Source organism: Grus americana, unplaced genomic scaffold (assembly GCF_028858705.1).
Source record: "Grus americana isolate bGruAme1 unplaced genomic scaffold, bGruAme1.mat scaffold_569, whole genome shotgun sequence".
Classification (NCBI taxonomy): domain Eukaryota; kingdom Metazoa; phylum Chordata; class Aves; order Gruiformes; family Gruidae; genus Grus; species Grus americana.
In genome coordinates this window covers 1-23891 of record NW_026561806.1, presented here as the reverse complement: position 1 = coordinate 23891, position 23891 = coordinate 1, and the positions used below count along the sequence as shown (strand labels likewise).

Below are 23891 nucleotides of genomic sequence, written 5' to 3'. Positions count from 1 at the left end.
GGTGTGGTGAAAGGCAATATATTTTATTAGGCCAGAAGACATCATTGGGAAAAACATCCTTTTAGAAATGCAAGCCTATGATTTTCTTTTGAGTGAGAAGATTTGCAGGAACCTGAAGGAAGGTTTACACACTCAGAAGCGGGTCTCTTGTTTCCTAACTACAGCAGTATAATAAAGGATATTCCTTGATCTTACAGACTGTCTTTTTTGTGACAGCAGCATTACTTAGTAGGCAGTATCTTTCTGTTTTGTCCTATGTAGTGTTGCTCATCGGTAGTGGCTCTAAGGCTTTTAGTTGGTGGGGATCTCGGTGGAAAATTGTAGTGGGGGTGTGGTGGTGGGGGGGTGTACCTCAAGATAACTTTATTTTTTTTTTATGTTAAGCATTTTGCTTCAATTAGCCATTTGAATCAGTACTTTAAATCAAGCCAGAGCACTGACAACATTATACAAACCCTATACCAGGGTTAAGATTATTTGTTGGATTTTTTAAAGGTAACTCTTCTCCCTTTCTCCTCACATTATTTCCAACAGATGAAATCTCTTAATTAATGTTAAAAAGTCATTACTCCCTCCAGCATGGAAGTACTCTTTCATTCACAGGTGAATGCTGGCCAGCTTGCAGATGCTGTTCCAGCAGTGCACTGCTGTAGCCTACTGCAAGACTTGAGGCAGTCAGGGGGGCTAGCCCAGGGGCCACCCTATTCAGGGGGGCTAGCCCAGGGGCCACCCAAGGAAGCCACTGGCCACTTGACAGGGACTGGAGGGCTAATCCTAGCATCACATACCTCTGTGATGGAAAGGGCCTTTAGAGATCCTCTAGCCTCTCTCCCTCCTCTCTCTCTCTCCTTATCATCCCTAAGACAGCTTCACCTAGCAACATTCTCCAACAGCAGGGAACATAGCCCCTCCCTAGGGGGGGAATGCTGGCAACCCTTAGCTATTATTATTTCCAGTTTTGCCTGGTATAATCCTGTTTTTTCTCAGCTTTGCCTCGAGGCCAGCAGGCACTGCAGGGCTTATGGAAATTCTGCAAAAGCAGAAGAGTCCAGCCCCTGGTTTCCAAAACCAACGCTAGAAGTTTACTCCCACTTTTTACTCCTGCTTTTAACAATGAGAAAGCAAAGAGGACGATGTGGAAACGCTGACCGGGATCACGTTTTAGGCCAAACCCCAGCTTCTTCCTGAAGCGTCCGCAATGCTTGCACGCGAATTGCAAAGCCTCCGAGCCCGAGGGCAGGCAGCTGACCGCGGCGAGCTGCCGGTGCCCCCCGCCCGGCGCCGCGCTGCCGCCGCTCACAGGGAGCGTTTCTGCGCTTTGGAGCTCCACTGAAAATTCAAGACTTCCCCGAGTCCCGGAGCAAAGGCTCCCCGTCCCATCCGGCCCCGCGCAGCCGGGCGCCCACCCCTCTCCCCACCAGCGCTTGCACGGGACCCCAACACGGCTCCGTGCCCTCGCTGCGCCCTGCCGGAGCTTCACCTGGAGCTGATCTCGGCTCCTGACGCTCCTCAGGCAGCCTGAGGGATCCAATTAAATCTCAGCCGCCGCCTCCTCCTCCTCCTCCTCCTCCTCCTCCCCCCTTCCCTTCCGGAACTGTCTCCTAGCAGCCTCCTCTTCCAGGCGGTGTCTGGGTCTGTTACCTCCCTTGCAAAGCAAACGAAGGTCTCTTGGGCTTGTTGGTGTTCCCAGGGCTGCTGGAATAATAGGGCTGTCGGGGGTTCCTAACAACGGGTAGTGCCACCCCCTTGATAGGTGTCACCAGCTGAGCTGGAATAAAATGGAGAGAGCATGTGTGGCCCCTTCCTGGGTTGCTGAGGTGGACAAGCTGCTGAGGCGCACTTTCAAGCCTCAGAGGAGCATGAACTGGAGGCAGTGGGGAAGAAAGCTTGGGATAATCCTGTTTACAATGGCTCTCCCTCTACCTCCTTGAAGATTTGAGCCATCTACAACCCCAAGTCCATCCTGGAGAATCCCTATGAGAACTTTGAAGAGGTGAGGGATCTGCTGCCCTACCAGGAAAAGCAGAGCAAAGCTGTGGATGGGAAGACAAGTCCTTTTCTCAAGCGCTGTTTCTACATCTTCAGAGGCATTTGAGGTAAAGCTCCGATATCTCGCTAGGAAGGATTTACTAGCCCTTGGGAAGAACAGGGGTATGGGGGTGGTGTGAGCGTGGGGATGCAGAAAGTAGAAACCCCATAGTATCTGTGTAGCCCAGGAACCTGCTCAACACAGATGAGCATTACTTCAGAGATCATCTTTGGCTGACGTGGAAGGAGCATCCTCATTCCGTGTGCCTTGCTGGAGCTCCAGGGTCTGTCCTGTTACCTTTGCTACAAGGCAGGAGGTACAGCCAGCCTTAGCGGTGTGCTCATGGTCATGCAATGAATCCGTTGGCAGAGCTTAGGTGTCCTGAATCCACAGGAGCCATTGCTCTGGTGATGAGACTATTCTGTCTTTGTGTGCATTTTCTAGATGGAGTCGTGCTGGCCCCTGTGTTACAGTAAATGAGGAGCGGACATAAATATCCACCAGAGAAAACCTAGCATTGTCAGGCCTGAAATGCAGACGATAACAGGAACGTATCAAACAAAGTTTTGCTTGAAGACAGCTGAAAGAAAGAGGTGCTAGTTTCCAGTTTAAAAGACAAAGGGGAATGAAACGTTATGTAGGTTTATTCAGAGGCAATCAGAAAGCTTGGAGCGAGTTAGGTCTGCTGTAAGGAAACAGCCCTGGGCAAAGGTGTTTGTTGAACAGCTTCTTATAGAAGGCATAAAGTCCTAATGCTGTAAAAACAGGGGAAGAAAAAGCAGTAAACTCTTTTTCAGGAAATTACAGTTTTCTCACCAATGTGTCTTTCTTCCTGCGTTCTTAGCCCGGTGCCCATGGCTTGTTTTCACGCGTGCCTTTTCAGACCCTTCAGAGGATGACAAGTGTTTGGTTTCTTATCCTGTCCCTCCTCTGTGAGTCATTAAGATTTACTCATTGCCCTTTCTTTCCCAGTCTGAGAGCCTGCAAAAGTTACCCCTAGCTGTGTTGATGACCTGGTGAGCTGCTAAGCTCAGTGCCACTGACACCTGCCACTCCTGGTGTTCCGCACCCAGACTCTCATTTACTCTCCATTCAGACCTATCTTAGCTTTTCTGTTATGATTCTCTACACACACACACCCCCCACCCCACCCCACCCCACCCCCCCTCCCCAGGCTTTCCCGAATTAGTGCCAAGTGTCTCCTGCCCTAGGACACCCACCTGCCCTTCAGTGGTTCCTGGGCAGTTGTGGACAACTTCTGCCCCTTTTGCATGCACGAGTCATCTCCACTTACATGGCAGTTTCCAAACAAGGAGAGAAAAAACAGGCCTGGAGAGGAGCAGAGCAGCACTGTCAAAAAAATTGAGATGCCCTGGCCAAGACCAGCACCAGGCAGTGGCTCTACTGAGAGAAACAGCTAACTGTTGAGATGCACCTGGGACCTGTGGAGCATAACCAGTTGGGCAAGCTGGAAGGTGAATACAAGGAGCTCTGGCATAAGCAGCTTAGGAGTATGGAGCTTTTTGCTGTGGCATTCCTGGGTGAGCTGTGCAACCAAGTGCTTCCTTCTTTTTGTTCTTCCCTTCATCTATGTTACTGCTTTCATCTTTAAGTCAAACTTCTAGTCTGGCCTACTGCTTTGGGTTCTCTTTGATAGCACTTGCTACCTAGTGATTCCCTGTCTTTCTGCCTCACTTTCCCCATTGGTGAATGAGATTTTCCCTCAGCCTACATCAGAGTAGGGAAGAGCTGAGATTTCTGAACCTTTGCGCTTTGCCTTTTTCTTCCACCTAACGGGGTGCTCTGCCCTGTGTTAGAAGGACATGGCGCGGTAGTTCTCTGTCAAGGTCATGTAGCACTGTTAGGCACCTGGAACGCAAAAAGGAAGGGGGAAGTTATGGATGAGATAGAGCTAGTTTCTTCTCTCTCCTCCAGAATACAAGCTGTTTACTGTCAGGCTATCTCTCGTTCGGCTGTTGTGCAGTGTCCCTTTGGGGAAGGACACTGCGACTCTGGGTGTAGAGCGCCTACTGCACAAAATTCTGTATCTGTTCTGGGCTGCCACCGCAAATGCTGATGGCGGCAGCTCAGGCCTTGGAAGTGGATAAAAGTTAAACAGGTTTTAGGAATGGCTGGTGGGGCAGCCTGGACTTTGCTCCTGAGGAGGGAGGTGAAATGTCTACATAACATGGTGTATGTCAACATTCACGTCTAGCGAGGGAGCTGACCTCTGGAGAGCTGAGTTGGGACAGATGAAACATACTTTAATCCTGTTGACCTCCTGCGGGCTCTGAGGGCCTCAAAAGGGAAGCGGAATGACGGAGTGCCCATTCCCGACTTGCCAATAGCAATGCAAACCGTACTGGAGGGAGTCCTCCGTCCAGGAGCTTGGGCTGAGCGTGGGAGAATCTTGCACTGGGGAACTTGTGTTGCTGCCCCAGCTTAGCTTGGTGCTGCTGCTTAGTTTGCAGTCCCAGGCTTTGGCCTAAAGGTGTGAGAACATGGGGCAGTCACGACTGCTGTCTTTCCAGATCTGCTTTGCTAGAGAGGACATGGGGCCTCCCTTCCTCCCTTCCTCCCTCCCTCCCATCCCAGCAGGGTCCCAAAGCTTACCTCCCTAACAGCTGCTGTACAGCCTGCCTAAGATGTATCCCTGGTCTAGCGCTCTGTTCCCAGCTTGCTTTCTGCTCCCTCTGCCTGCGTTATCTCCCTATCTTCACAGTCTATGTAGACTGTGAGGAAAGGAGCGTCTCTCTATTCTTATTGTATATCTTATGGTAGTCCTAGGTTTCCTGTAACGTTCCTTAACAGCAGCTACTTGGAGCTGTAAATACCTGAGCACATTTGTGATGTTAGCTTTCTGACTTCTGAAGAACTGCAACAGTGGTTTAGATGTGCTAGATACTTTGGAGTACAGATATTAAATCCTTGTCTGATTACTTGCTTTACCCACATAACACCCGTGTGTAGTTCTACTGATCCTGTAGTTTAGCTATTTGTGATTTCTGTCAGAGTCGAGCCCGCAATATCTCAGTGTAGTGCACTAGTTAAATATTGATTTCCTTTACTCTCAGATTTGCTTGAATCCTTTCTTATCTTTAACCGGTTAAGGATTTAGTGCTACTATGGATTCAGATAATGGACTAAATGATTAACAAAACTTGACAAAGTCAGATTTCTTCTACAGAAGCTGCAAGTCTGGCAAAGCCAACTTCCCCAAGGCAAGCAGCACTTGAACCAAGTAAGGGAGGCCAGTCAGCACTGGTGGAAAAGGCAAGATGGGAGGGTTTTTTTTCTTTTGGTTTTTTTTGGTGCCTAGGGTGGTGAATTTGTAGATGCAGCAGATTTAGCACATGTGTACACGTCTCTACAGGGTGTGTCTCTTAGAAGAGATCACTGGAGCTTTTGGAAAAGAAGAGCTAGGAAATATCTCTCGTGCACCTTGTCTGATACTGCTGTCTTCTGCATTGATCTCTGGGCTGCTTTTGTACAGAGAGCATTGGAATCTGCTTCTTGCTGCATTCGGTAGAGAAGGCAATAGTACTCATCAGCAGGCAGTTCCTCCTGCACATATTTCTCATGCACTCTCTTGCTGGCTCAAGTCCCTGAAATATTTTACGAGCTTTATGAAACTCAGCATTAGGCAGGATTAAAAAACCACCTGGATCCTCAGGGCAATGGAAGCAGCATCCTAAAGCAAGCAGTGGAAAAACAGATCTGAAAATTTTGTGTCCAGTGATTCTGCTAGACAAAGCCATATCTGACTTGATCAAGGGGTGGCAAGTCTTGGCTCATGTGGCAAGCTGGACTAGGGGGAACCCTCAGCACCCCCTTCAAACAGGTGTTTTTTGTGATGCCGTGGCTCAGGCTGCAGGAAGATGGGAAGAAGAGACCAGGACCTTCAGCAGAGAGGGGAACTCCTAGTTCTCAGTAACTTCTTATCCACTCTGTGTGCTGGGGCACATGCAGGACGTGTCGAGCGTGAGCAGAACCCATAGGACAGGAGCAATGTTCACATCGGCTGCAAATGAGAATGGTGCTTTTCAGTGGGACTCCTCGAAGCTGGGCTTTCTGCAAGGTCCCTTCCCCAATGCCCAGGACAGTATCACGGTCTCTCCTGCTCTGCGATGCTGTAGCAGTAGACAGAGAGAGGCTCAAGGCAGCAGGGGCTCAGGAGCAAGAGCAAAGACACCAAACCTGCGCTAAAACCTGCATGAGATCTGAAACAGGACCCAGGTTGCTCTTGCCTTGCTATCACAGTGTACCAAGGCAAGGCCTGTAGCGTTATTTGTTGGATGTCGCTCGGTAAAAGCAACAGAACTTTGTAGCTTGGTGCTTGCTAGAGCTTTACGCTGGGCTAATGCCTTTGTTGTCTTTCTGTGATGACCACATCCCTTCGTCAGAAGCAAAGGCTGACAGTTTACAAGGCAAATGCCCCTCTCTGTAGAGCTGCAGCAGAAAGCAGTGCTGGCACCCACCGACTACCGAGCAGTGCCGTGAGAGGAAAGTACCGTGCGTAACATCGGGCTCTCCTCAGGCTTGTTACGAGTATCCGGAGCCTTAAAAAACACACCCCTGGCCACTGTTTTCTGCCCACGTACTGGCAGCAATCTTCCTCAGCAACAGTATGAGCTAGATCAACCGGATCAGTAAAATGATACAGTTGAAAAGTACTCCCAGCTGGGGTAGGAGATGGAACAGGCTGAGGATCAAAAGGCAACATTGAAGAAGCCCAGAAGACTGTTGCTTCAAGAATGGGCCCGAGGCTCCAGCCAGATGCTCTAGTTGGCAGGTGCAGTTCCTCCCCATGTTTCAGGTCTCTCTCTATTTCTATGCCATCGGGATGTGCTTAGGCACAGGGGGCCGAGAAGTGGTTTTCCATTCCCTGAAGTGTGGGAGGAGCGGCACTGTTTCCCAAAATTGCCAGCATGAAGGCATCCATCGCCTCTGTCTGAGGAGCAGTGAGCAACTGAAACTGACTGCCAAGAGTAACCGGCACCTTTAATTGTGCTCCTTTAGTGAGTGTTTCTCCTGCACCGCTGTGCAGGCACTATGTGGAGCAGCAAGTTCATGACTCAGAAAATGCTCACCTCTGCTCCCAAGCACACAGATGGTTTTGGTTTTTTTTCCTCACTGTCCCAGGCACATGATGAGAGGGTTGTCACTGCAGCACACTGAGGGGTAGTGAGTATTCAGGTTTGAAATACGCTTGGAGACAGAGATGGGCATGCTTGGGGAAACACTAGGGCAAAAGTCTTCGATGTAGGCAGTTTTTCCTCAAAAAAGGAAGTTAAACCCCAAATGAAACATGAACTCAAGTCCTCTTCTGAGCCACAGAGTGACTGAAGATAACATCCTTATTCAGCAAGCCTGCTCCTTGGATGTGCCTATGGCAAAACTTGCTCTCCTGACAGATCTCTAAGGCTATTTCAACACCCCCTAATCCCACCTGCTCTGGACTCCTGTCAGCCCTGTGGAGCAATGCAGCTGCATGGGGTGGGAGTGTCTCCTGTCTAGTGCAGCAGTGTGCCTGGAGGGAGGCAGATGTTGGGAAGAGGACAGGCGAACCTTTGGAGTTTTTATTACTGCTATTGGTTGGGTAGCTGGAGGTGTGCTTTGGTTTAGCTGCGACTTAAATTGATCTAGCAAGAGGTGGTGTTAGGAAAAAGCAATGCTGTACAGAACTGCAGAGGGTAGTCAAACCGGAGGCAATTAATATGGTGACTTGACAGCACTTATATAAACCCCATTTATAAACCATAAAAGCGAGCCCTTCCTGCATTCACAACACCAAGGAGTCTAGGGAGAGCAAGCTTATTGATAAAGACAATAGTGCTTGGGAACAGGAGGCTGAGGAGAAACCTTGACAGCAAACTGAAGGAAATCCAATCTTCCTGCTTTCACCCATTCTCCTAGCTGGGAACACAGAGAGGCAGCCCATGGACAACGGGTAACCCTTGGACCCAGCGGGGAAACACCTGAGGAGCACACTGCCTCTGAAGGTGGGAGATCAGTGGGGCTTTATCACCCTCGGAGTGCCTCACAGGATGCCTCTGGCTCCACCCGACCCAGCTGGACTGGAACCATCCCCGAGAGTGATGACCTTTCCAGAAGGTGGGAGAGCAGGAGAGAGTGTAGATGCTGCCTCCCACCCCGCAGCTGCAGCCCTCGGGGGCGCAGGGGCCTTGAGCAATTTACAGGGCATCCCCCGTCCGATGCCCGTTCCCCCCCTTCGGTGGGCGAGAACAAGGTTGCTTCCCCCCACCTCCCGCCCCTCCCCAGGAGGGCGGGGAAGCAGCGGGGCAGCCCTGGGCATCCCGGCGTACGGGGGCTCCGCCGCGCCGCCACCCCGGACCCAGCGCCGCCGGACGGGGGAACCGGCTCCTCCAGCGCGGCCCACGCAGCCGGGGGCGGCCCGACTGAACGGCGGCACCGCCGCGGGGGTCGCGCAGCCGCGGGCCGGGCCTGGCGGAGCGGGGCGGGGCGGGGCTCCATCGCCACCGCCGCTGCCTTCGCCCGCCTCCCGGCGGGGTCTGCGTGACAGCGCCGGGCACTCCCCGCCGCCGGTTTATGTAACCCGCCGCCCGGACCCGGTTATAAAACGCCGCCGAGGCAGCGGCGTCGCCAGAGCCTCGCCGCTGCTGCCGCCCGGAGCGCCGCGGTAGCCGGGAGGTAACGGCGCGGGCCCGGGGCGGGGTACGGCGCGGCGGAGCCCTCCGGCGGGCAGCGCTCCCGGCGCGGCTGGATCGGGGCGCGGGGCCGCCCCGCTGGCGGGCGGGGGCTTGGGGAGGAAAGCGGGGCTCGGTCGGCCGGGTCGGTGCGCGGCTCCGGCTTAGTATGGGAACCGGTGCGTGGGGGCCTGGGGGGCACTGCTTGTGAGGTGCTGCTGCTGCCTGGCCCTGCCTGTAGCCTCTGCTAAGCTTGTGTCATCTTCCTCTCATCCTTGCACGTACCTGCAGCAGTGCTTTAGCCTGCCAGTGCCAATCAGTAACTCTGCAAAAACCTGTATAAAAGGGTTTATGGTGAAATGAACTACAGAACCTATCCAGAGCAGATGTGAGGTATGCAAGCTGATCAAATGTTCAAAAGTCTAACCAGGTGTTTGCCCCTGGTGTCGCTGTCATCCTGGTGGGTTGGGGTTGGTTTTTTTTCCCCTTCTGATCTGTCGTGCAACCTTCCAGTATTACAAGCCTTCTCTCGCTGATGTAACCAGCGTATCCTTTCTTGCTTCCCATAAGCAAGGCTTTCCCAGGGGTGGCCAGCCTTAGAGTTCGGGATGCGTCCAAGCTGAACAAGCCTTCCTTCTCCCTACAGCTTTTATTTTACTTATACAAGAAAAAAATCTACTGCAACTGCTTGAGCTTTTAAGTGATAGGAAGGGGCAGAGAGGAAAGGGCAATTCCTGTTTCTTTAAATCTGGCTCTTAAAGTTCCCGTTTCTTAAAAGGATGAGCATCTCTCTCTCTCTCTCTCCCCCCCCCCTCCCCGAGAAATCCACTACTTCTGCAGTGGTGGGTGTTGTTGGTGTGGCTCGTTATCACCCTCTCAGCCCTGGTGGGAAGAAGGTGATTGGTGGGATACACCTATGTTCCCACAAAACTCAAGTAACCAGCAATGGATGTCTTTGTGGTCTCCTTGCTCCTCCCAGTTAGCCTCAGTTAGAGTGGTGACCACCTCGGCTTTCTGCAACATCACAGTTCATTTTTAGGTTTCCAGCAAACACCTTCATGCCAGCAGCTAGAAGGGCAGTAAATGATCAGACCAACTTGTCTTAGTCTAACCTGTCACATTCCAGTTCTGGAAGGGGCATGTAGTAATTCCTCTCTTCCTTGCTGTGCTTCCCTGGAAAGGGGATGGGAAGGTTTACAGCTGCCGAGGGCACCTGGCTGAAAGGCAGGGAACAAGTAATGCCCAGGCCTTGCACAGGCTGCAGAACTTGAGGACTGCAGGGTTTCCAAGTTCTTCGCATGCAATGTCAAGGCAAGAACTTTAAACTTTTCTTTTTTTTTTTTTTTTTTTTCTTTTTAAAATGAGTGAAGGGATCCAAACTTGGTCTCCCATCAGTTACAGCAACAGAAAGGGAAGCAGCCTCTTGGCAAAAGAGCTCTGCTGCTGTGACTAATAAGTGAATCAATATTAATGGTTATACCCATCTATTTCCTCCTATGTAGGCTCTGATGGGTGGCCAGGGAGAACAGGTCCTTCCCTTTGCTGTTCACATGTCCTGCCTTTCAGGTGCTCCCACCTTGAGCTACAGAGGCAGCTTATCTGCTTGAACCTGGTTCTAACTTTGTGATTACAAATAGATACCATATTTAATTTTCCTTAATGTACCAGTTTGTGCCATGTTCTTCCTTACTGTGGGATGTCCCAGACCCCTCCCTGTGGGAGGGGGAACTCCTGCTGTTCTTCAGGGTAAACGGTGCCTGCAGACACCTCTCTTCCTATTTGTAGTTGTGAAGTATCTTGATCCTGGTGTGACTGAAACCTGATAAGCAACATGTGTACTTGTAATGACATTGGTGTCTCTGAAACAAACTTAGGCCAGCAAGCAAGGTGCATGTGACTGGCCTTCATTTTCATAAGCGCAACTGTTTTTCTTCCTGTGGTTCTTTGTGCAGATTCATTAATAGGTTTTCTCTGCTGGCTTTGTGTGGGTGTGAGGGGGGGTAAGCACGTTACACCTCAGGGAGGGGAGCTTGAGTCCCTTTAGCTTAAGTGGTAGCAGCTTGCGTTTGTAGTCCCCACCGTGTTGAGCAAGATGGTGACCATCACAGATGGACTTGGGTTTTAGCTCCTCAGATGTTCTTTGAGCTGGCATCGCTTCAAGAACACGCATGTCTCATTCTTAAAGGCTTTATGTGTATTGTTCTAAATCTGTGGGTTTCCGTGCCTTTGGGGACTACTGGATGTCTTCCAGTGTGGATGTCCATCCTTTTGGAAATGTGGCACATGTAAGGACTGGTGTGGTGTGCGTGACACTTGCTTTTCCCAGACGCTTTGTGCGGAAATCTTTGCTCGCGTGTTGCCATCCCTGCTTGGTTTTTTTTTTTGCGTTCTTTGTCTCAACAGATGGGAACTGCTGAAAACAACAGTGACCTCAAGAACCTCCATGCAGTGGAGCTTGACCTGTGTAACAAGGACATGACGGCAGACACATTTGATCACAGCGTTATTTCTGTTGGAGAAGAGGAAGGACCAGGCAATTTCCACCGTTCTCTTCCGACACGAGAGTCCCTCCGATCCCCTCGGGGCTCTGTTGTGAGTTTCCATAACATCCAGTACTCCGTTAAGCAGTCCAGTGGATTCCTATGTAAACAGAAAACTGTGGAAAAGAGGATCCTTCATAATGTTTAGTAAGTTCTTGCCTAAATAAAATACTGGAGGGTAGGAATGAATCTGCTGCTGTGAATCAGTGACCTCACTGTCACCTTCCCCATCCAGCTGTGCTGGTAAAGAAACGACTACCCTCCTGCCAGTGTGCAGTTCGTGTGAGCGCGTTCTCATTTGCCTTTAGGCAAAATAGCCAGGATATAGCTGGAGCAGTTTCAGTTCTTGATCTGAGCAAATTAGGACCAAACCTGTGTGAACACTTCTGCCAGAAGAGCTGAGGGTTCCCTTAACTATGGTTCCAGCTGCAGTCGGAGGAAACGAGCAGTTGTTTCTTCTTGTCAAGACCCAGCTCAGCAGGGAAGACACTTAATTTCTTTTGTAGATTGCTTTTTATGCCCAGCTCTGGTTCTGTTCTGACTGGCAGCCTGGGACAAGAAAGAAAAAATGCTTATTGATTTCTGATTTAAGGAGAAGTTTTTAATAATCTCTAAGTTTTGCTTTCAACAGCATTTTGTTCACACCTTACCTCTACTATGAGCTGCATGTGAGCAGTCCTCCATTTGGAAAGAACTCCTTCCTTCCTCCAGTGGCATTATGAAGCCAGGCTTGAATGCTATCCTGGGGCCAACGGGGAGCGGTAAATCTTCGTGAGTACTTTCTTCTGCTCCTTCAGATGGACAGTCAGCCTGGAAGAGGAGAAGGGAGGGATGCTGGAGCAGGGCGTTTGGTTCAGATCTCCTTTTGGCCTTACTGACAGGAAAGTACTGATGCTGGACACCGTGAAGGTCTCACCCAGCGCCATGGCGCTGACTTGAAAGTTATGAACCAGCTCGTGACCAGTTCCCCGTTGGTTTTAGATTTTAAGACTCATTTTAAATCAGTCACTATCTGCACGGATTCATCCAGAAGAGCAAACCTTGAAAAAGCACCTAACGTAGGACTCTGATTTGCAGAGCCTCCTGGCCTCAGACACTGCAATAACAACGAAACCCGCTCCTGGATGTCCCCAGACACTTCCTGCTAGCGGCAGGAGCGTGACTCACCACCACTCTCCCTTGAACGTAGCCACCTATACCCTGCAAACCACATTTCATAAAACCTCTGGGCAACTTTATACCTACAGTGCACACCTCAGTAGCTGAGGTAGACTTCCAAGGGGTGACAAGCAGTTTATGGCAGAGGCCTGCAGGAAGATGACTCTGGCTGAGGACTGTGGTATTTAAGCTTTGCAAGAAGGAAGCTCATCCGTATCTCTTTCACGGAGGCAATTCTCAGAATTTGGCTCTGGATATCCCCTTTGGGAAAAGATGACACCAGCAAGGAAGACCTATCAGCAAGCGCAAGGAATCACAAAAGAGACGTGGTGGGGACACTGACAGGCCCAGAAACCAGACAACCCAGTACTTGCTGTCGGGTAGCCTTGCCTGAAAGCGTTTGTTAAAAATTTGGAAGAGTACCCACTGCTTTCGAGTGCCCTGGCATAGAACAGTCCCAGCCTTCATCCAGAGCCCTTGAACCTCAGCAGCTTACGTTGACTTCTCTTGGAGCTGCGTGCCAGGTCTCTACAAACGGCCACAACTCTCTAAGGATAATCCCGTGCTGCCTTGCCTCTTGCCCATATGCAGCAGCTGTAATTTATCTAAGGAGCAGACATTTTCTGTGGGAAAGGAGCTGATTCTCAGTCTGTGCATACATGGCACCCAGGCTCACAGAAATCCAAACTCTACTTGGGGACGATTGGCTCCATCAGCCATACCACTAAGAGTTGTTGTGACAGTGACAGGACATGGACAAGAAGATTGAAAAGCTGGGTGGAAAACAGAAGAATGCAGCACCCTAATGATTCAGAAGGTTCATCCCCACAAACGGTACAATGATCACTGCATAGCCAGGGAATCGGCATCTCACAGGGAAGCAGAAAAGCTCCTCCAAGATCATCCAATACAACTGGTTTCAGAGGGACAGGAACATCAAGGGGACGGTGGCCTGGATGAAGAGGGTATAAGCAGGGGATTGCTCCGTATAATAAAATATAGAAGGTAGAGCAGCTACCAGGCACCACAGCTGCCTGTAGTATCACAGCAGAGAACATCTGGGGCCATGTTAATCTTGTATCTTATGTACCACAGCCTAAGGAAGGAATGATCTGAAAAACAAAGAAAGAAACAAGCAAAAACCCCAGCAGCTCCAGAACTACCACTGGGAGAGCTGCTCTGCCATAAACCCATGGTGTATTGCCGGGAGCAACCTAAGTTTCTGCTGCTCTATCCTTGTGTGCAAAATGGGAAGCGTAGTCCTCTCCTTGATACCAGGGCGTGCTGGGAAAATAACAGCAAGTCAGTGAGATGACAGCCACAGATGCCTTGTATGTGCTAAAGAAAAGTATGACCTGAGAAAAGGGCAATGCAGGAAGGAGCAAGGAGCCTTGCTGGGAAGCCAGATCTGTGGAGGATCAGAGTATCCCAGCTCCAGCCAGCACTGGAGGAGAATGGACTACAGGGGAAAGCTCTGACTTGGCTGCAGGGTGCAGGGAAGGGTGCTCCTTTCCCAGCACAAGTGCCAGGGATGCAGGACAGGGAGCTCTGTGGAGCTACTCCAGCTTTGGTAAGGCAGGATGGATCTGCAGCCAGTCCAGAACAGTGCAGTCCCCCCAAACTTTGTGTCCTTCTCCCATTCCCTGAGCAGCTGTCATTCCAGAAGCCACCAAGGAATCTCATAGTGCCTCACAGTGGCAGGAGAGCAACTGGCACTTCACCTCAGAGTCGACTGAGGGAGGGGAGCAGGAGGGACTGGCATCAGGTAAAAAGCCAGGCAGATTCCCAGGAGGTGCCATGGGATGCCATACAGACCTCCCGAACAGGCACGCGGTTGCAGAGACACTGCCTCAGAGACCATTTTGCGGTAAGGTGGGGCTTAGCAGAATGCAAAGCAGCATTAACCTTCTAGATCAAGATGCTCGAGCCCACTTAAGTGTCTCAGCGGAGCTCAAGGGAGAAGGGTTGGATGGATTTGGAAATCACGGTGCATCTCAACAGCTTGACATGAAACCAGTAAACTCGACTCACCTTTTCCCTCCTCCTTGCCCCAATGCCCTGAGAACATCTGGCTGGGCTTGGAGGACCCAGGCTGTCAGCTGAGAGAGAGAGAGAGAGAGAGAAGCCAGCAGCTTCCTAGCCTGGCCTCCAGCTGGGAGCCCAGGGATGGGACACACAGAGCAGGACCGAGAGCCCTGAAACGCTCCTCCAAGGTCATGCTGAGGCTGCACGTTCTGCCCAGTGCTGCCACCCCAGCTAAAAGCACAGCCTGTCAGGTTTTCACAAGGGAAAGGCCCAGCAAAGTCTTCTTTCATAATGCCCCCCACACCCCAAAAGGCCGTGCTGGCTGCACAGGGAAGGTGTCGGCGCCTCTGCTTTTGCAGATGCTGTAGCCAGCCTCTGACCGAGTCCTGTAGCCTCCAGTGATGCTCCTCCCCCCGGCCTCTGCCTGTGAGATGGTCCAGGAGGTTTTAAAAGAGTCAGCCTGGCTGTCCAGGGAGCCATCTCCTTCCCGGTCCAGCTGTGATGCTCACTGCTTGCAGCCATCGGGAGGACGGACTTTGAGAGCATGACAGACCAGGTGACTAGCTCCAGGGCCTGTCCACAGCTGGGCTGGCCAGGACCCTGCTCCCCGCTGAGCTCTTTGCAGGACCACCGCTGAAACCAAAAGCCATGCCAGCAGGTCTCAAACTAGACTGTGGCTTTTTGTTTCAGGATGCTGTTTTACAGGAAGGCAGGGGCTGGATGCAATCTCTCGACCTCCCCACTGGGAGCCGTTTGGCTTCTTGACTCTTCCAGGGGTCCACACAAAGGCTCGTGGAAAGCAAGGCTCCCCTGCAGCGTGGGCCCTGCGCCCAGCTGCCTTTCAAGCAGTCAAAGGAGAAGTTTGGTTCCTACCCAGGACAAGGTCTCTGAGAAAGGGGAGCTTCGCCTAGCTACCTTCTGCTGGGATGTGCTTTCCACTGGAATTTGCTGCCTGGAGAGCTGCTTATTTATTTCTTGAAAGTTGTCAGGCTTAGTTCCGGGAGGATGGGGGCTAATCTGTGCTTTCGTAAGAATAATACAAGACCTGAGCTTCCAACTTAACTCTTGACTTTTATCTTCAGCACAACCGGATTTTGCCTCTTTTCCCTCACACCCGTGGAGGCTCTGCGTGATTTACCCTCCCTTGGTAAGAACAGGAATGGCTCTTGTCTCCGGGCAGCAGCCTCGTGCCGAACGATGCCCTGTACCTTGCCTCCCCAGCCGCCCCTTAAAGTGCTCTTGCTAGCATCTTTCTCCCTAACTTTCTGGGACTGTCAGTACTCCATCAAACATTTTCTATGCTTCACCCTAGAAGTGGCCGTGCATTCGGGTGCGGGCTACTTCCAAGCCTGATGCCTGTGAATCAAGTTTGCTCTCTAAGCAGCCAAGCAGTCCCCTGCCAAATCGTTCCCTCTCATGCATGACCTTACAAGAGACACTAGCAAGCCCTCCCACAGCTTGCTGCAAAGCTGGCTGAGTAGCTGCTTCTAACAGAAGGCTTCTACTTCCTTCTTTCTCCTCCCCGAGTGTGTGGGCCTGGAGGAAAACAAAAATACCACCTCGACCCATAAGGGGCTTGCAGATGCCAAGAAACAAATGGAGGAAGGTGCTTACCCCATGCCAGCGTCTGGATCTTTGCAGAAGGTATCAGCATCAACCCGAATACGGCCCCTAGATGCAGCAGGCTCATGAGGATGATATTCCTCCAGACGTATCGCATGGGGGGCTTGGGGCCCTCTTTCTCCCGGTAGGTCTCATCAAAGATATCGTCTATCATGCCCCGGTCTCCTGCCAGCTCCTCGTGATTGAGGAAGTCCTTCTCCGTGACGGCATCTCCATTCCTGGTCACCCGGGAGGTGACGGTGCCGACGGTGGTGCTGGAAGCGGAGGAGAACTCCTTCGAGAGGTGGCAACGGAGATTTTCAAGAAAGGAAAAAGGGAAAACAAAACAAGAAGTTGGTGGTTACCAATGCAGGGAATAGAAACACGAACAGCTAGGCCGGCAGTACCAAAACTCGTAGCCTGCAGTTTCCCTGGCAGGCTCCGTTCTTTCAGCTGAGCCCCTGGCACCAAGAAGAGCCCGCTCTGGCCCCATGGAGTCATGGCCTGAGAGGGAGGGGGCCTGATCTCTCTGAGGAGAGGAGGGGAATGATGGACAGCGTGCAGAAAGTAAAGCAAAAGACTTGAAAGCCAGTCTTTTTTCCACCAGTGGCTTTGGTGAAATCCTTTGCAGGCTGCAAGGATTTTTGTTTTCCTTCAGTTTTATTAGTGGGCGTTTTTAGGTGGGCTTGCGGTCTGGGCTTGCGCATAAGCAGACAACAATAAAGGAAATCTTGTGAATGAACAAAGAGGTGGGAGAGGAATATGGTCTGAAACACGGTTTTATTATAAATCATTGGGCTGCTCCAGATATCCTGCCTCTCTGTGTCCGCCCAATCCCTAGGTCAGCAATGTCAGCAAGAGCCACAGGGAGATTCCTCTGGGGTGCCTTCTCATCTCCCCTTGCCTCACCTTCCAGGCTGGGACGTGGCAGCCCCGACATGCTCGGAGATAGTGGACGGAAGCAGTCGAGCAGTGTGCTTCCAGTTAAACGTCCTATCCCATAGCTGCTGCTAAGCCTCTTATCCCTCTCCCGCTTTCCACCCACAGGCAAACTGAGGCACGGGAAGACAATCCTCTGAGCCGAGGCCACCAGCGTGCAGAGAGGAAGTTTTAAGCAGCAGGTTGGCTCAGCCTGGCTCCCGGCGCCCTCCTGTAACTGCGACACCACATTCCCTCTGCACACGCTTGTTTGCCCCGGCTGAGTGACAGACAGCCTGCCCGATCAGGCATGCATGACGAAAGGAGCAGGCAGGACTGACCCTAATGAGACCGCTCACTGAACCCTGAATCACCGATTTCCATCTCCATCTCTTTGGCAGGCTCGAGCCCAAAGCGCCCAACGGGGCTCGACCCCGGGGGTGCCAAGCACGTGGGACGCCAGCGGCGGGAGGGCACGCCGCCCCCATCCCCTCGCCTCCTGGGAACCTGCCCGAAGGACTCGTCCCTCTGCTACCCGCACCGCCGCCTCCACGTGCGAAGGGGCAATAAAGGTCAGCCAGCAGGAACGGGAGAGCCGGGACCGCGGGAGGGAGCATGGCCAAGCTGGGAAACCTCCTTTCCCCATAGAAATCTCTCCTGAATTAGCAGCAGCTTCCCACCCAGGCACCCAGATTCATAACAGACCACCGTCCCGCCATGGCCTAGTTTCCCGGGGGAGGCATTAAAATCAGGCCAGGCGGCTTACGTGGCCACCCCAACTCCTCCCTTTCCCAAGGGTAGAAACTAGAGGGTTACAGACATACCTTCCTACGGGGAGGAGCTGGCAAAGCTGACAGATTCCCCACATTTGGGAAGTAAAATGATCTCTACAGGGGGAGCCCTCTAAGTTTTTCCTTCTGGAATCAGAGGTTAGGAAGGAAAAAACCTGGACACGAAGCAGCCTGCTGCTTTCACAGAACCCAGGCAGCTGCTGCTGAGCTCGGGAGCGGCTCCACTGCATCCCAGCTATAGGCTGTCTCTGCCTGCTTGCCTAATTAATGTTTAGAGGCTGTGATACTCTGAGCTGCTGGAGAATTTAGAGGCAATACCCCCCCTCCAAAAAAAAAAACCAACCAGCCATGAGAAACATCTTCTCATCCAGAGATTAGGCAAGGAAAAATCCTGCCCGTTCCAAAGCGTCAGATATTCTCATCTGGCATTTTGGCAGGAAGGCACCATTTTCTTCCTTGGCTGGAAGACAATCTACCAAAAAGACCTAAGACTTGTCTATGCAGGAAAAATTCCCAACAGAGATCTGGTGGTATAATTAGACGGGCAACGCTCCCCATATGGACATGCTGCTTCCAGAGTAAGAGTGTGGGCTTGGAGTTGCAGTTTTCCTCCTCTGCGATAGCTTATGTCACTGTCAAAGTTACACAGGGGCAGAGGAGGAGGAGGAGGAGGAGGAGGGAGAGGGCAAAGGAAGTAGCAGAGAGGAAAAAACCCTCTTCTTCCAGAGTCATAGGAGCCACATGAGGAATTTTACCAGCAGACCTATGCTGCTGGAATTACACTGATATAATGGAACCGGTCATTTCTCACATGTAAACTAACCTGAAATCAAAAGGGCTATAAAGCAGCTGTAAAACACAGCTCCACCATTACAGACTTGGCAGGGGGAGCCTGGGGGGAAGAGGGAGGGCGAGTGGGCAGCTATTTAGCTGGAGACTGGGGAAATGAGGAGGAAAGAAAGCGGATTTTTATCCCCTTATGGTCCTAGTGGCTCCTGCGGCTCTCCCTGAGGAAAATGGGATGGGGACTGATCTGGGGTCTAGAGCTGAGAGGGGGAGGAGGCCAACTAAATCATTTTCATCAGCTCTCCCTCATTTCTGAATGACTTTGCAGCTCTCATCTGCAGAACAGATGTGCTCCCCCATCTCCACCCCCCCACCCCCCACCAGCATTGAACACGCCATAGGTGATCCTGGCACCCAGCCAGCTTATACAACCAACTGCAGCTCAAAGGCTCCGGTGCTGGGTTCAGCCTAGGGGCCCCAGGGCACTCCATCTCGGGTCCACTATATTTGAATATGCCCAGCGTGACCCAGGGACAGGATTCTTTCCAGCCTCCAGGATATGCCCCAAAATACGTGCCAACACCATGAAACGTGGTCTGAGCACGCTGCCCTTGGCATCCGTTTCGGGTGCGGAGAGGAGGAAAGTGCTTTCCATCACAGCATCCCTGGAAGGTCACGGCACCTGCACAAAAGGGCCGGGGGAGATCCTGCGTGCTGGCCACAGCCCAGAGAGCAGGGCTGTGATTTACCTCCACTCCTCTGCATAGGCAGGAGGGGGAAGGATGAGAAGGCGGGAGCGGGAATACCAGAATCAAGCCCCTGCCTCCCCTCAGGCAAAGGGTGGCTGCCAGGAGGGGCAAAAATAAAAAAATCAAATCTGTAAAGATCCAGCAACTCTACCTGTCTTCCTGGTGCCGGGTTGTTACCAAAAATGGGCAGTCTCCCCATTGCACATTTGCTTGGCTCAGGCAATGCGGACACAGTCATTCATTTCATCTGGGCAGCTGGCCGCTTTCACCTTGCGTCTGTCCTAGAGACGCTCCCTGCTGCAACATTTGCCTTAAAAATGCGGCAAGTGAAAGCCCTTTACTTATTTAAAAAAAAAAATAAGAGAAGAGGAAGAGAAGGGAAAAAAAAAAAAAAATCACAGCCTGAGCATTACTAAAACCCCCACGACCTCTTGGCACAAAAGACCTTCCTGAACAGCCCTCACCAGCACGCTCAGGCGGATGTTTTTAAGATAAACCTGTGTTTTATGCTCGGTCTATCCGAGGGCAGAGACTCCGCGGGGAGATAATCCCAGCGGCGGCGATCCCCGCTTCATTCACGGTCTTCCCGCGAGGCTTGGGTGATGTCTCAAGTGAGCACCGAATGACTTCGCCTCACGGCTGAGAAGCGGCACAGAGAGGACACGCGCGCACACATACGTGTGCATACGTGGATGTGTGCGTGCACGGACACGCGTGGATGCCCAGACCTTCTTCCCCGAGACAGCAGCAGCGCACCACTGCCGGAGCTGCGGAGGTGAAGGGGCGAGGGCAAGACAGAGCATCCGCACCCCCGGGCCCACCGGCTGCCCCCCGCTTACCTCCTCCTGCAGCAAGTGCGCAGGCATGGGGCCGCCCTGTCTCTGCTCCTCGGCGGCGGTACGCGGGCGCGCAGGTCCCCGGCGGCGGTGGCGGGAGGAGGCTGGCTCTTGTCGGCCCCTCGCCCGGCGAGCTGTGCGGCTCAGGGAGGCGGGCGCGGAGGTATTTAAGCGGGGCTGCTGGCTTGGCGGCTGGCGGGGCCGGGCTCTCTGCGCCCCGGCCTCCCGGTGACCCCCTGCCCGCGGTTGGGATGCGCGGGGTCAGCGCGGCGAGTCGCGGCGGGGGCCCGGCTCTCGGCGTGCCCGGGAGGGGAGGGGAGGCGGGGAGGGGAGGCGGGGCGGGGGGCGGGAGAAAGGAAGGAAGGAGGGATGGATGGATGCTGAGGAAGAGGAGGATGGCGAGGGCCAGGCTCTCTCATGATGCCTGCTTGCCTTTTTTTTTCTTTTTTTTTTCTTTCCTCGGTTTTTTTTTTCCCCCTCCCCCTCGCGAGCCGATTGGCTGCAGGAAATTTGGTGCCACCTCGGCCTGCCCTCACCATTGGCTGCCCGCAATCTGCTGTTCGCTCCTCGCGGCGCGCACCCTGCGCGCCCGGTTCCGCGCCCGCCGTGGGGAGCGCAGCGCGGCCTGCGCGGGGGGTGCTGCCGGCCCTCCGCATGTCCCCCTTCTCCGCCGCGGGGGCTGCCCCTGATGAAGGAGGAGGCGCCCGAGGGGTGATGGAGCCCCAACCCCTTCCCCAGCTGGCTGCGGAGTGCGGCGGGGCAAGAAGGGACTTCAGCGTAAAACATCTGCTCCGTACAGGGGATCTGTATGGGGAGCATTATATATGTATGTAGATATAAATCATACCTCTCTGCAAAGAAAAGCACACCCACAACTGTATATCCGGATAGGCATGTATATCTGTGTGCGGTTTATCTCGGGAAGCAACAACAGTCTGGAAAACGTTGGCTGTTGATGTTTTAAAATGAATCCTGGCCATTTCCCACCAGAACACAGTTCCTTTGGGGCAGAGAGCAGAAGGAAAAAGCAGCGGCTCAGTTTGCTATCAGCTATTTTCCATAACAACCTTCTCGCCAGCCAGTAATGCCAGCAACAGGAAAATCCAAGCTCTGTCCCAAGGAGATGTCCACCATTAAAAGTGAAAAAGAGAGCCCTTAGAAATAAAACCTCGCTGGTGGCAGAGCCTGGAGGCAGATCTCCTAACCCCACCGTGTGGTCACCGTGCCAGGCACCCTCAGCTGTTTGGCAGCAAGGCTTGGGGTGCCCTAGTGCCATCCCCCTGGCCAGGACCTGTTTCAGCTCCTTCCCTGTCTCATGGTGTGCCCCGTGTTCAATCTCTGCCCCCCGGCCCCCGGCCCTGCTGACACATGAGTCATTCTGGGAGTGGAACAGGGATGTCAAAAGCCGTTTTGAAGTGTGTCCACATCCCCCTGACACATCTGCTGTCCAGGCAGCTATCCTGCAGCGATGGAGCTGACCACACGAGGTGCAGAGGGACAACCGAGAGACATCTTGATCTTGTAGAGTCTGTCCCTGGGCTCAGACATAGCGGGGCTGAATCGGTGGCAGCTGGCAAAAGTGAGCTGCATTGTAGTTATTGGGAGGGAAAAGCGACAATGCAAAACAACACTAGCCCAGTTGTCCTCTGGATTTAGAGGTGTCCAGCAAAGGGGGATAAAGACGTCTTTCCTTTTTCATCTCGCTGCCATGGATGAAGAGGTCTGAGAGAAGTCTGTGTTTTAGTTTTACATTAGGAACTTGAGTCTTGGCTACTTTCTGAGACCCAGTATTAAAACAGAGAGCCCACATCAGAAGATGTTCCTAGACGGTGAAAGCTGACATGAGTCAGAGTCGGACTTTTAATACTCTGTGTTAAATGCTTGGTTAACAACACCGAGGGTTACTGAACACTGAGGAGAAAGGATGTTTTAATTAAAGATTCTACCTACTTTCTATGTGAGTGTTGGAAGAACTGTAAACTGTGATAAAAACTGCCCTAAGCAAATCAGACTCCTGCTATTTCCAAAAGAAAACCAGAAAGGAAATAAACAAGAAAAAAAAAAAAAAGCAATACTTGTTGATTTAAAAAAATAATCTGCAGTTTATGCCACATGGGGAAAATAATCTCAGTGCTGCGAATGAGGGGGAGAACTGGAAACGATACTGGTGGGTGAAAATGAGGCTTCTGGGGATTCAAGGTTTGCAGATTTGCAGATACTCAGACCCACCAGAGCCCCTTCCTTTCCCACCTGTTTCTTTCCTCAGACGTGAAGCATGGCAAAGAGGGAACTTACAGGGCAGCTAGACTTTTCATCCTCTAAAATTAACACCAGGTCTGGCTGCCAAACACTTAAGAGAACCAAAATTAAAAAGTTACTTTCCCAAAGTTAAAAATAACCTGGGATCCAGAGAGCAGGGAGACATATCCATTCCGAGCTGATGTCTGAATCCCCGATGTTTCTTCTCCTTCTGGAGAGGTTTCCAATGGACTCCTGGTGGGGGAAGCAGGCATACCCTGATAGGGAGAAACTGGTGGGACTGCCCTGCGAATGCATAGGTGCTGCCAGTATGAGGAGCAGGAGGGACAGAGGGGGAACTCGCTGGACCCTCATCCCACCCTTCCCTACTCTACACTTAGCAGCGGCACACGAGGGAAAACCCCACAGATGGGGCGTGCCTCTCCCTGTCTGCCACCCCCAACTTTGCCTACATCCATACCACAGTGAATGCTCTCTTTCGTCTCGTGCGCTGGGAGTAGAGCAGAGAGCTGTCTTTGTATTCCTCCAGAGGCCAGCCCTGTTTTCCCTCCTCTCCCTCTTTGCTTATCCTGGTGAAGAGCTCTGTCTTGTGAGCAGCATTTTTTTAATCTATAAAGCAGGGGTGGTACTTGTGTCCTTTGTCCAAGTCCATTCACAACTGAAAATCGTTCAGGATTCCCACCTGAGCAGAGTGCCTCCCCACCGTGACGTGTGACGTGTGACGGGCTGCAGCAGTGTGCGTGGCTGGCCAAGGAAAGGGCATTCGGAGCCCTGAAGGAGAGAAGTGCTACAAGCTGCTACGTTCCTGGACGGGAACACATTCACGCATTCACACAGCAGGCGTTCGGTGTGTTTTATCGTGTCGGGCCGTTTTATCCCTGAGTCCATAAGAAGTAAGGTAAGGACAAAGTAGCGGAGTCGTATGGCTTTTTGGTATAGAGTTACGTGATGTTATCACAGCTGTTCTTAGCCTCCTAGTTTTACCTAGATGAGGATGGTTGCAGAGGTTTTGGGAAGCAGGGCTAAGAGCACCCACTTTCAGTCTGAGGATTGCTGGAACGGCGTTGGGATCCATACCCGCAGTGTGGATCTCCGTGTTTCCCTGCTGCTATATGTGATGGAAGACAGATGAAGCTTCCTACTTCTGCAGACTGTACGGGACAAGGAGGAGGGGAAAATGTGTTGGAGGTCGCACTGCTTAGACTTCCAATAAGGTCTGGGCAAATGGGATGCACAGACTGCAATAAATAAGATGCAATTCACTCGACAAATACAAAGTTCTAGCTTGACGAGAAGAGTCACCTCTCCACACCTACACTGGGAGAGTAACTTGGTGAGATAGCAGTTCTGCAGATAAGGGTTTGGGGGCAACAGTGAAGCACGTGCTCATAACATCCTGCTACTGCAAGCAGAGCAAACTGTAGATGTAGAAAGAGTGGCATAGGAAAGGCACGTGGAGTATCCGTCTGGCTCTGCTTGGCACTGGGGACGCCTTAGCTCTGAGGTTTGCTTTGTTGGTCCATTGTGCCA

At 52.1% G+C, this 23891-nt stretch overlaps 2 protein-coding genes across 8 annotated transcripts; one reads left to right on the top strand and one right to left on the bottom strand.

Annotated features, from left to right (window-relative positions):
• The first annotated feature begins 1590 nt into the window (after positions 1–1590).
• On the top strand, positions 1591–20128 carry LOC129200850 (uncharacterized). Of its 7 annotated transcripts, XM_054812098.1 has the most exons (5): positions 1607–2096; positions 11101–11384; positions 15503–15567; positions 17342–17512; positions 19791–20128. In XM_054812098.1, exons 1-5 carry the CDS (start codon positions 2040–2042, stop codon positions 19907–19909), a joined length of 696 nt encoding a protein of 231 aa, XP_054668073.1. In that variant the 5' UTR covers positions 1607–2039; the 3' UTR covers positions 19910–20128. The 7 variants fall into 7 exon arrangements, 3 of the variants coding, with proteins under 3 accessions (XP_054668073.1, XP_054668075.1, XP_054668074.1); XR_008575129.1 differs by lacking the exons at positions 15503–15567; positions 19791–20128 and adding an exon at positions 11869–12008 and having other exon boundaries at positions 1591–2096; positions 17342–19630; XR_008575130.1 differs by lacking the exons at positions 15503–15567; positions 19791–20128 and adding an exon at positions 11869–12008 and having other exon boundaries at positions 11101–11289; positions 17342–19630.
• Positions 11652–20237, bottom strand: LOC129200851 (stearoyl-CoA desaturase-like). The gene is made up of 5 exons (XM_054812101.1): positions 20106–20237; positions 16035–16317; positions 14427–14494; positions 11888–12047; positions 11652–11786 (listed from the first exon to the last, which is right to left on the bottom strand). The coding sequence occupies exons 1-5, from the start codon at positions 20130–20132 to the stop codon at positions 11752–11754; spliced, it is 573 nt and encodes a 190-aa protein (XP_054668076.1). The 5' UTR covers positions 20133–20237; the 3' UTR covers positions 11652–11751.
• Positions 20238–23891: the final 3654 nt, after the last annotated feature.

Bases quoted from the DNA above. Each gene is read 5' to 3' on its own strand.
- LOC129200851 (XM_054812101.1), bottom strand. From the start codon at position 20,132: ATGCCTGCGCACTTGCTGCAGGAGGAG. The intron at 16,318-20,105 runs GTAAGCGGGGGG...CACCTCTCGAAG, and splicing joins CGCACTTGCTGCAGGAGGAG to GAGTTCTCCTCCGCTTCCAG. The intron at 14,495-16,034 runs GTAAGCACCTTC...TCTCTCTCTCAG, and splicing joins GATCCAGACGCTGGCATGGG to CTGACAGCCTGGGTCCTCCA.
- LOC129200850 (XM_054812098.1), top strand. From the start codon at position 2,040: ATGGGAAGACAAGTCCTTTTCTCAAGCGCTGTTTCTACATCTTCAGAG. The intron at 11,385-15,502 runs GTAAGTTCTTGC...TTTTATCTTCAG, and splicing joins AGGATCCTTCATAATGTTTA to CACAACCGGATTTTGCCTCT. The intron at 15,568-17,341 runs GTAAGAACAGGA...TCTCTTTGGCAG, and splicing joins GCGTGATTTACCCTCCCTTG to GCTCGAGCCCAAAGCGCCCA.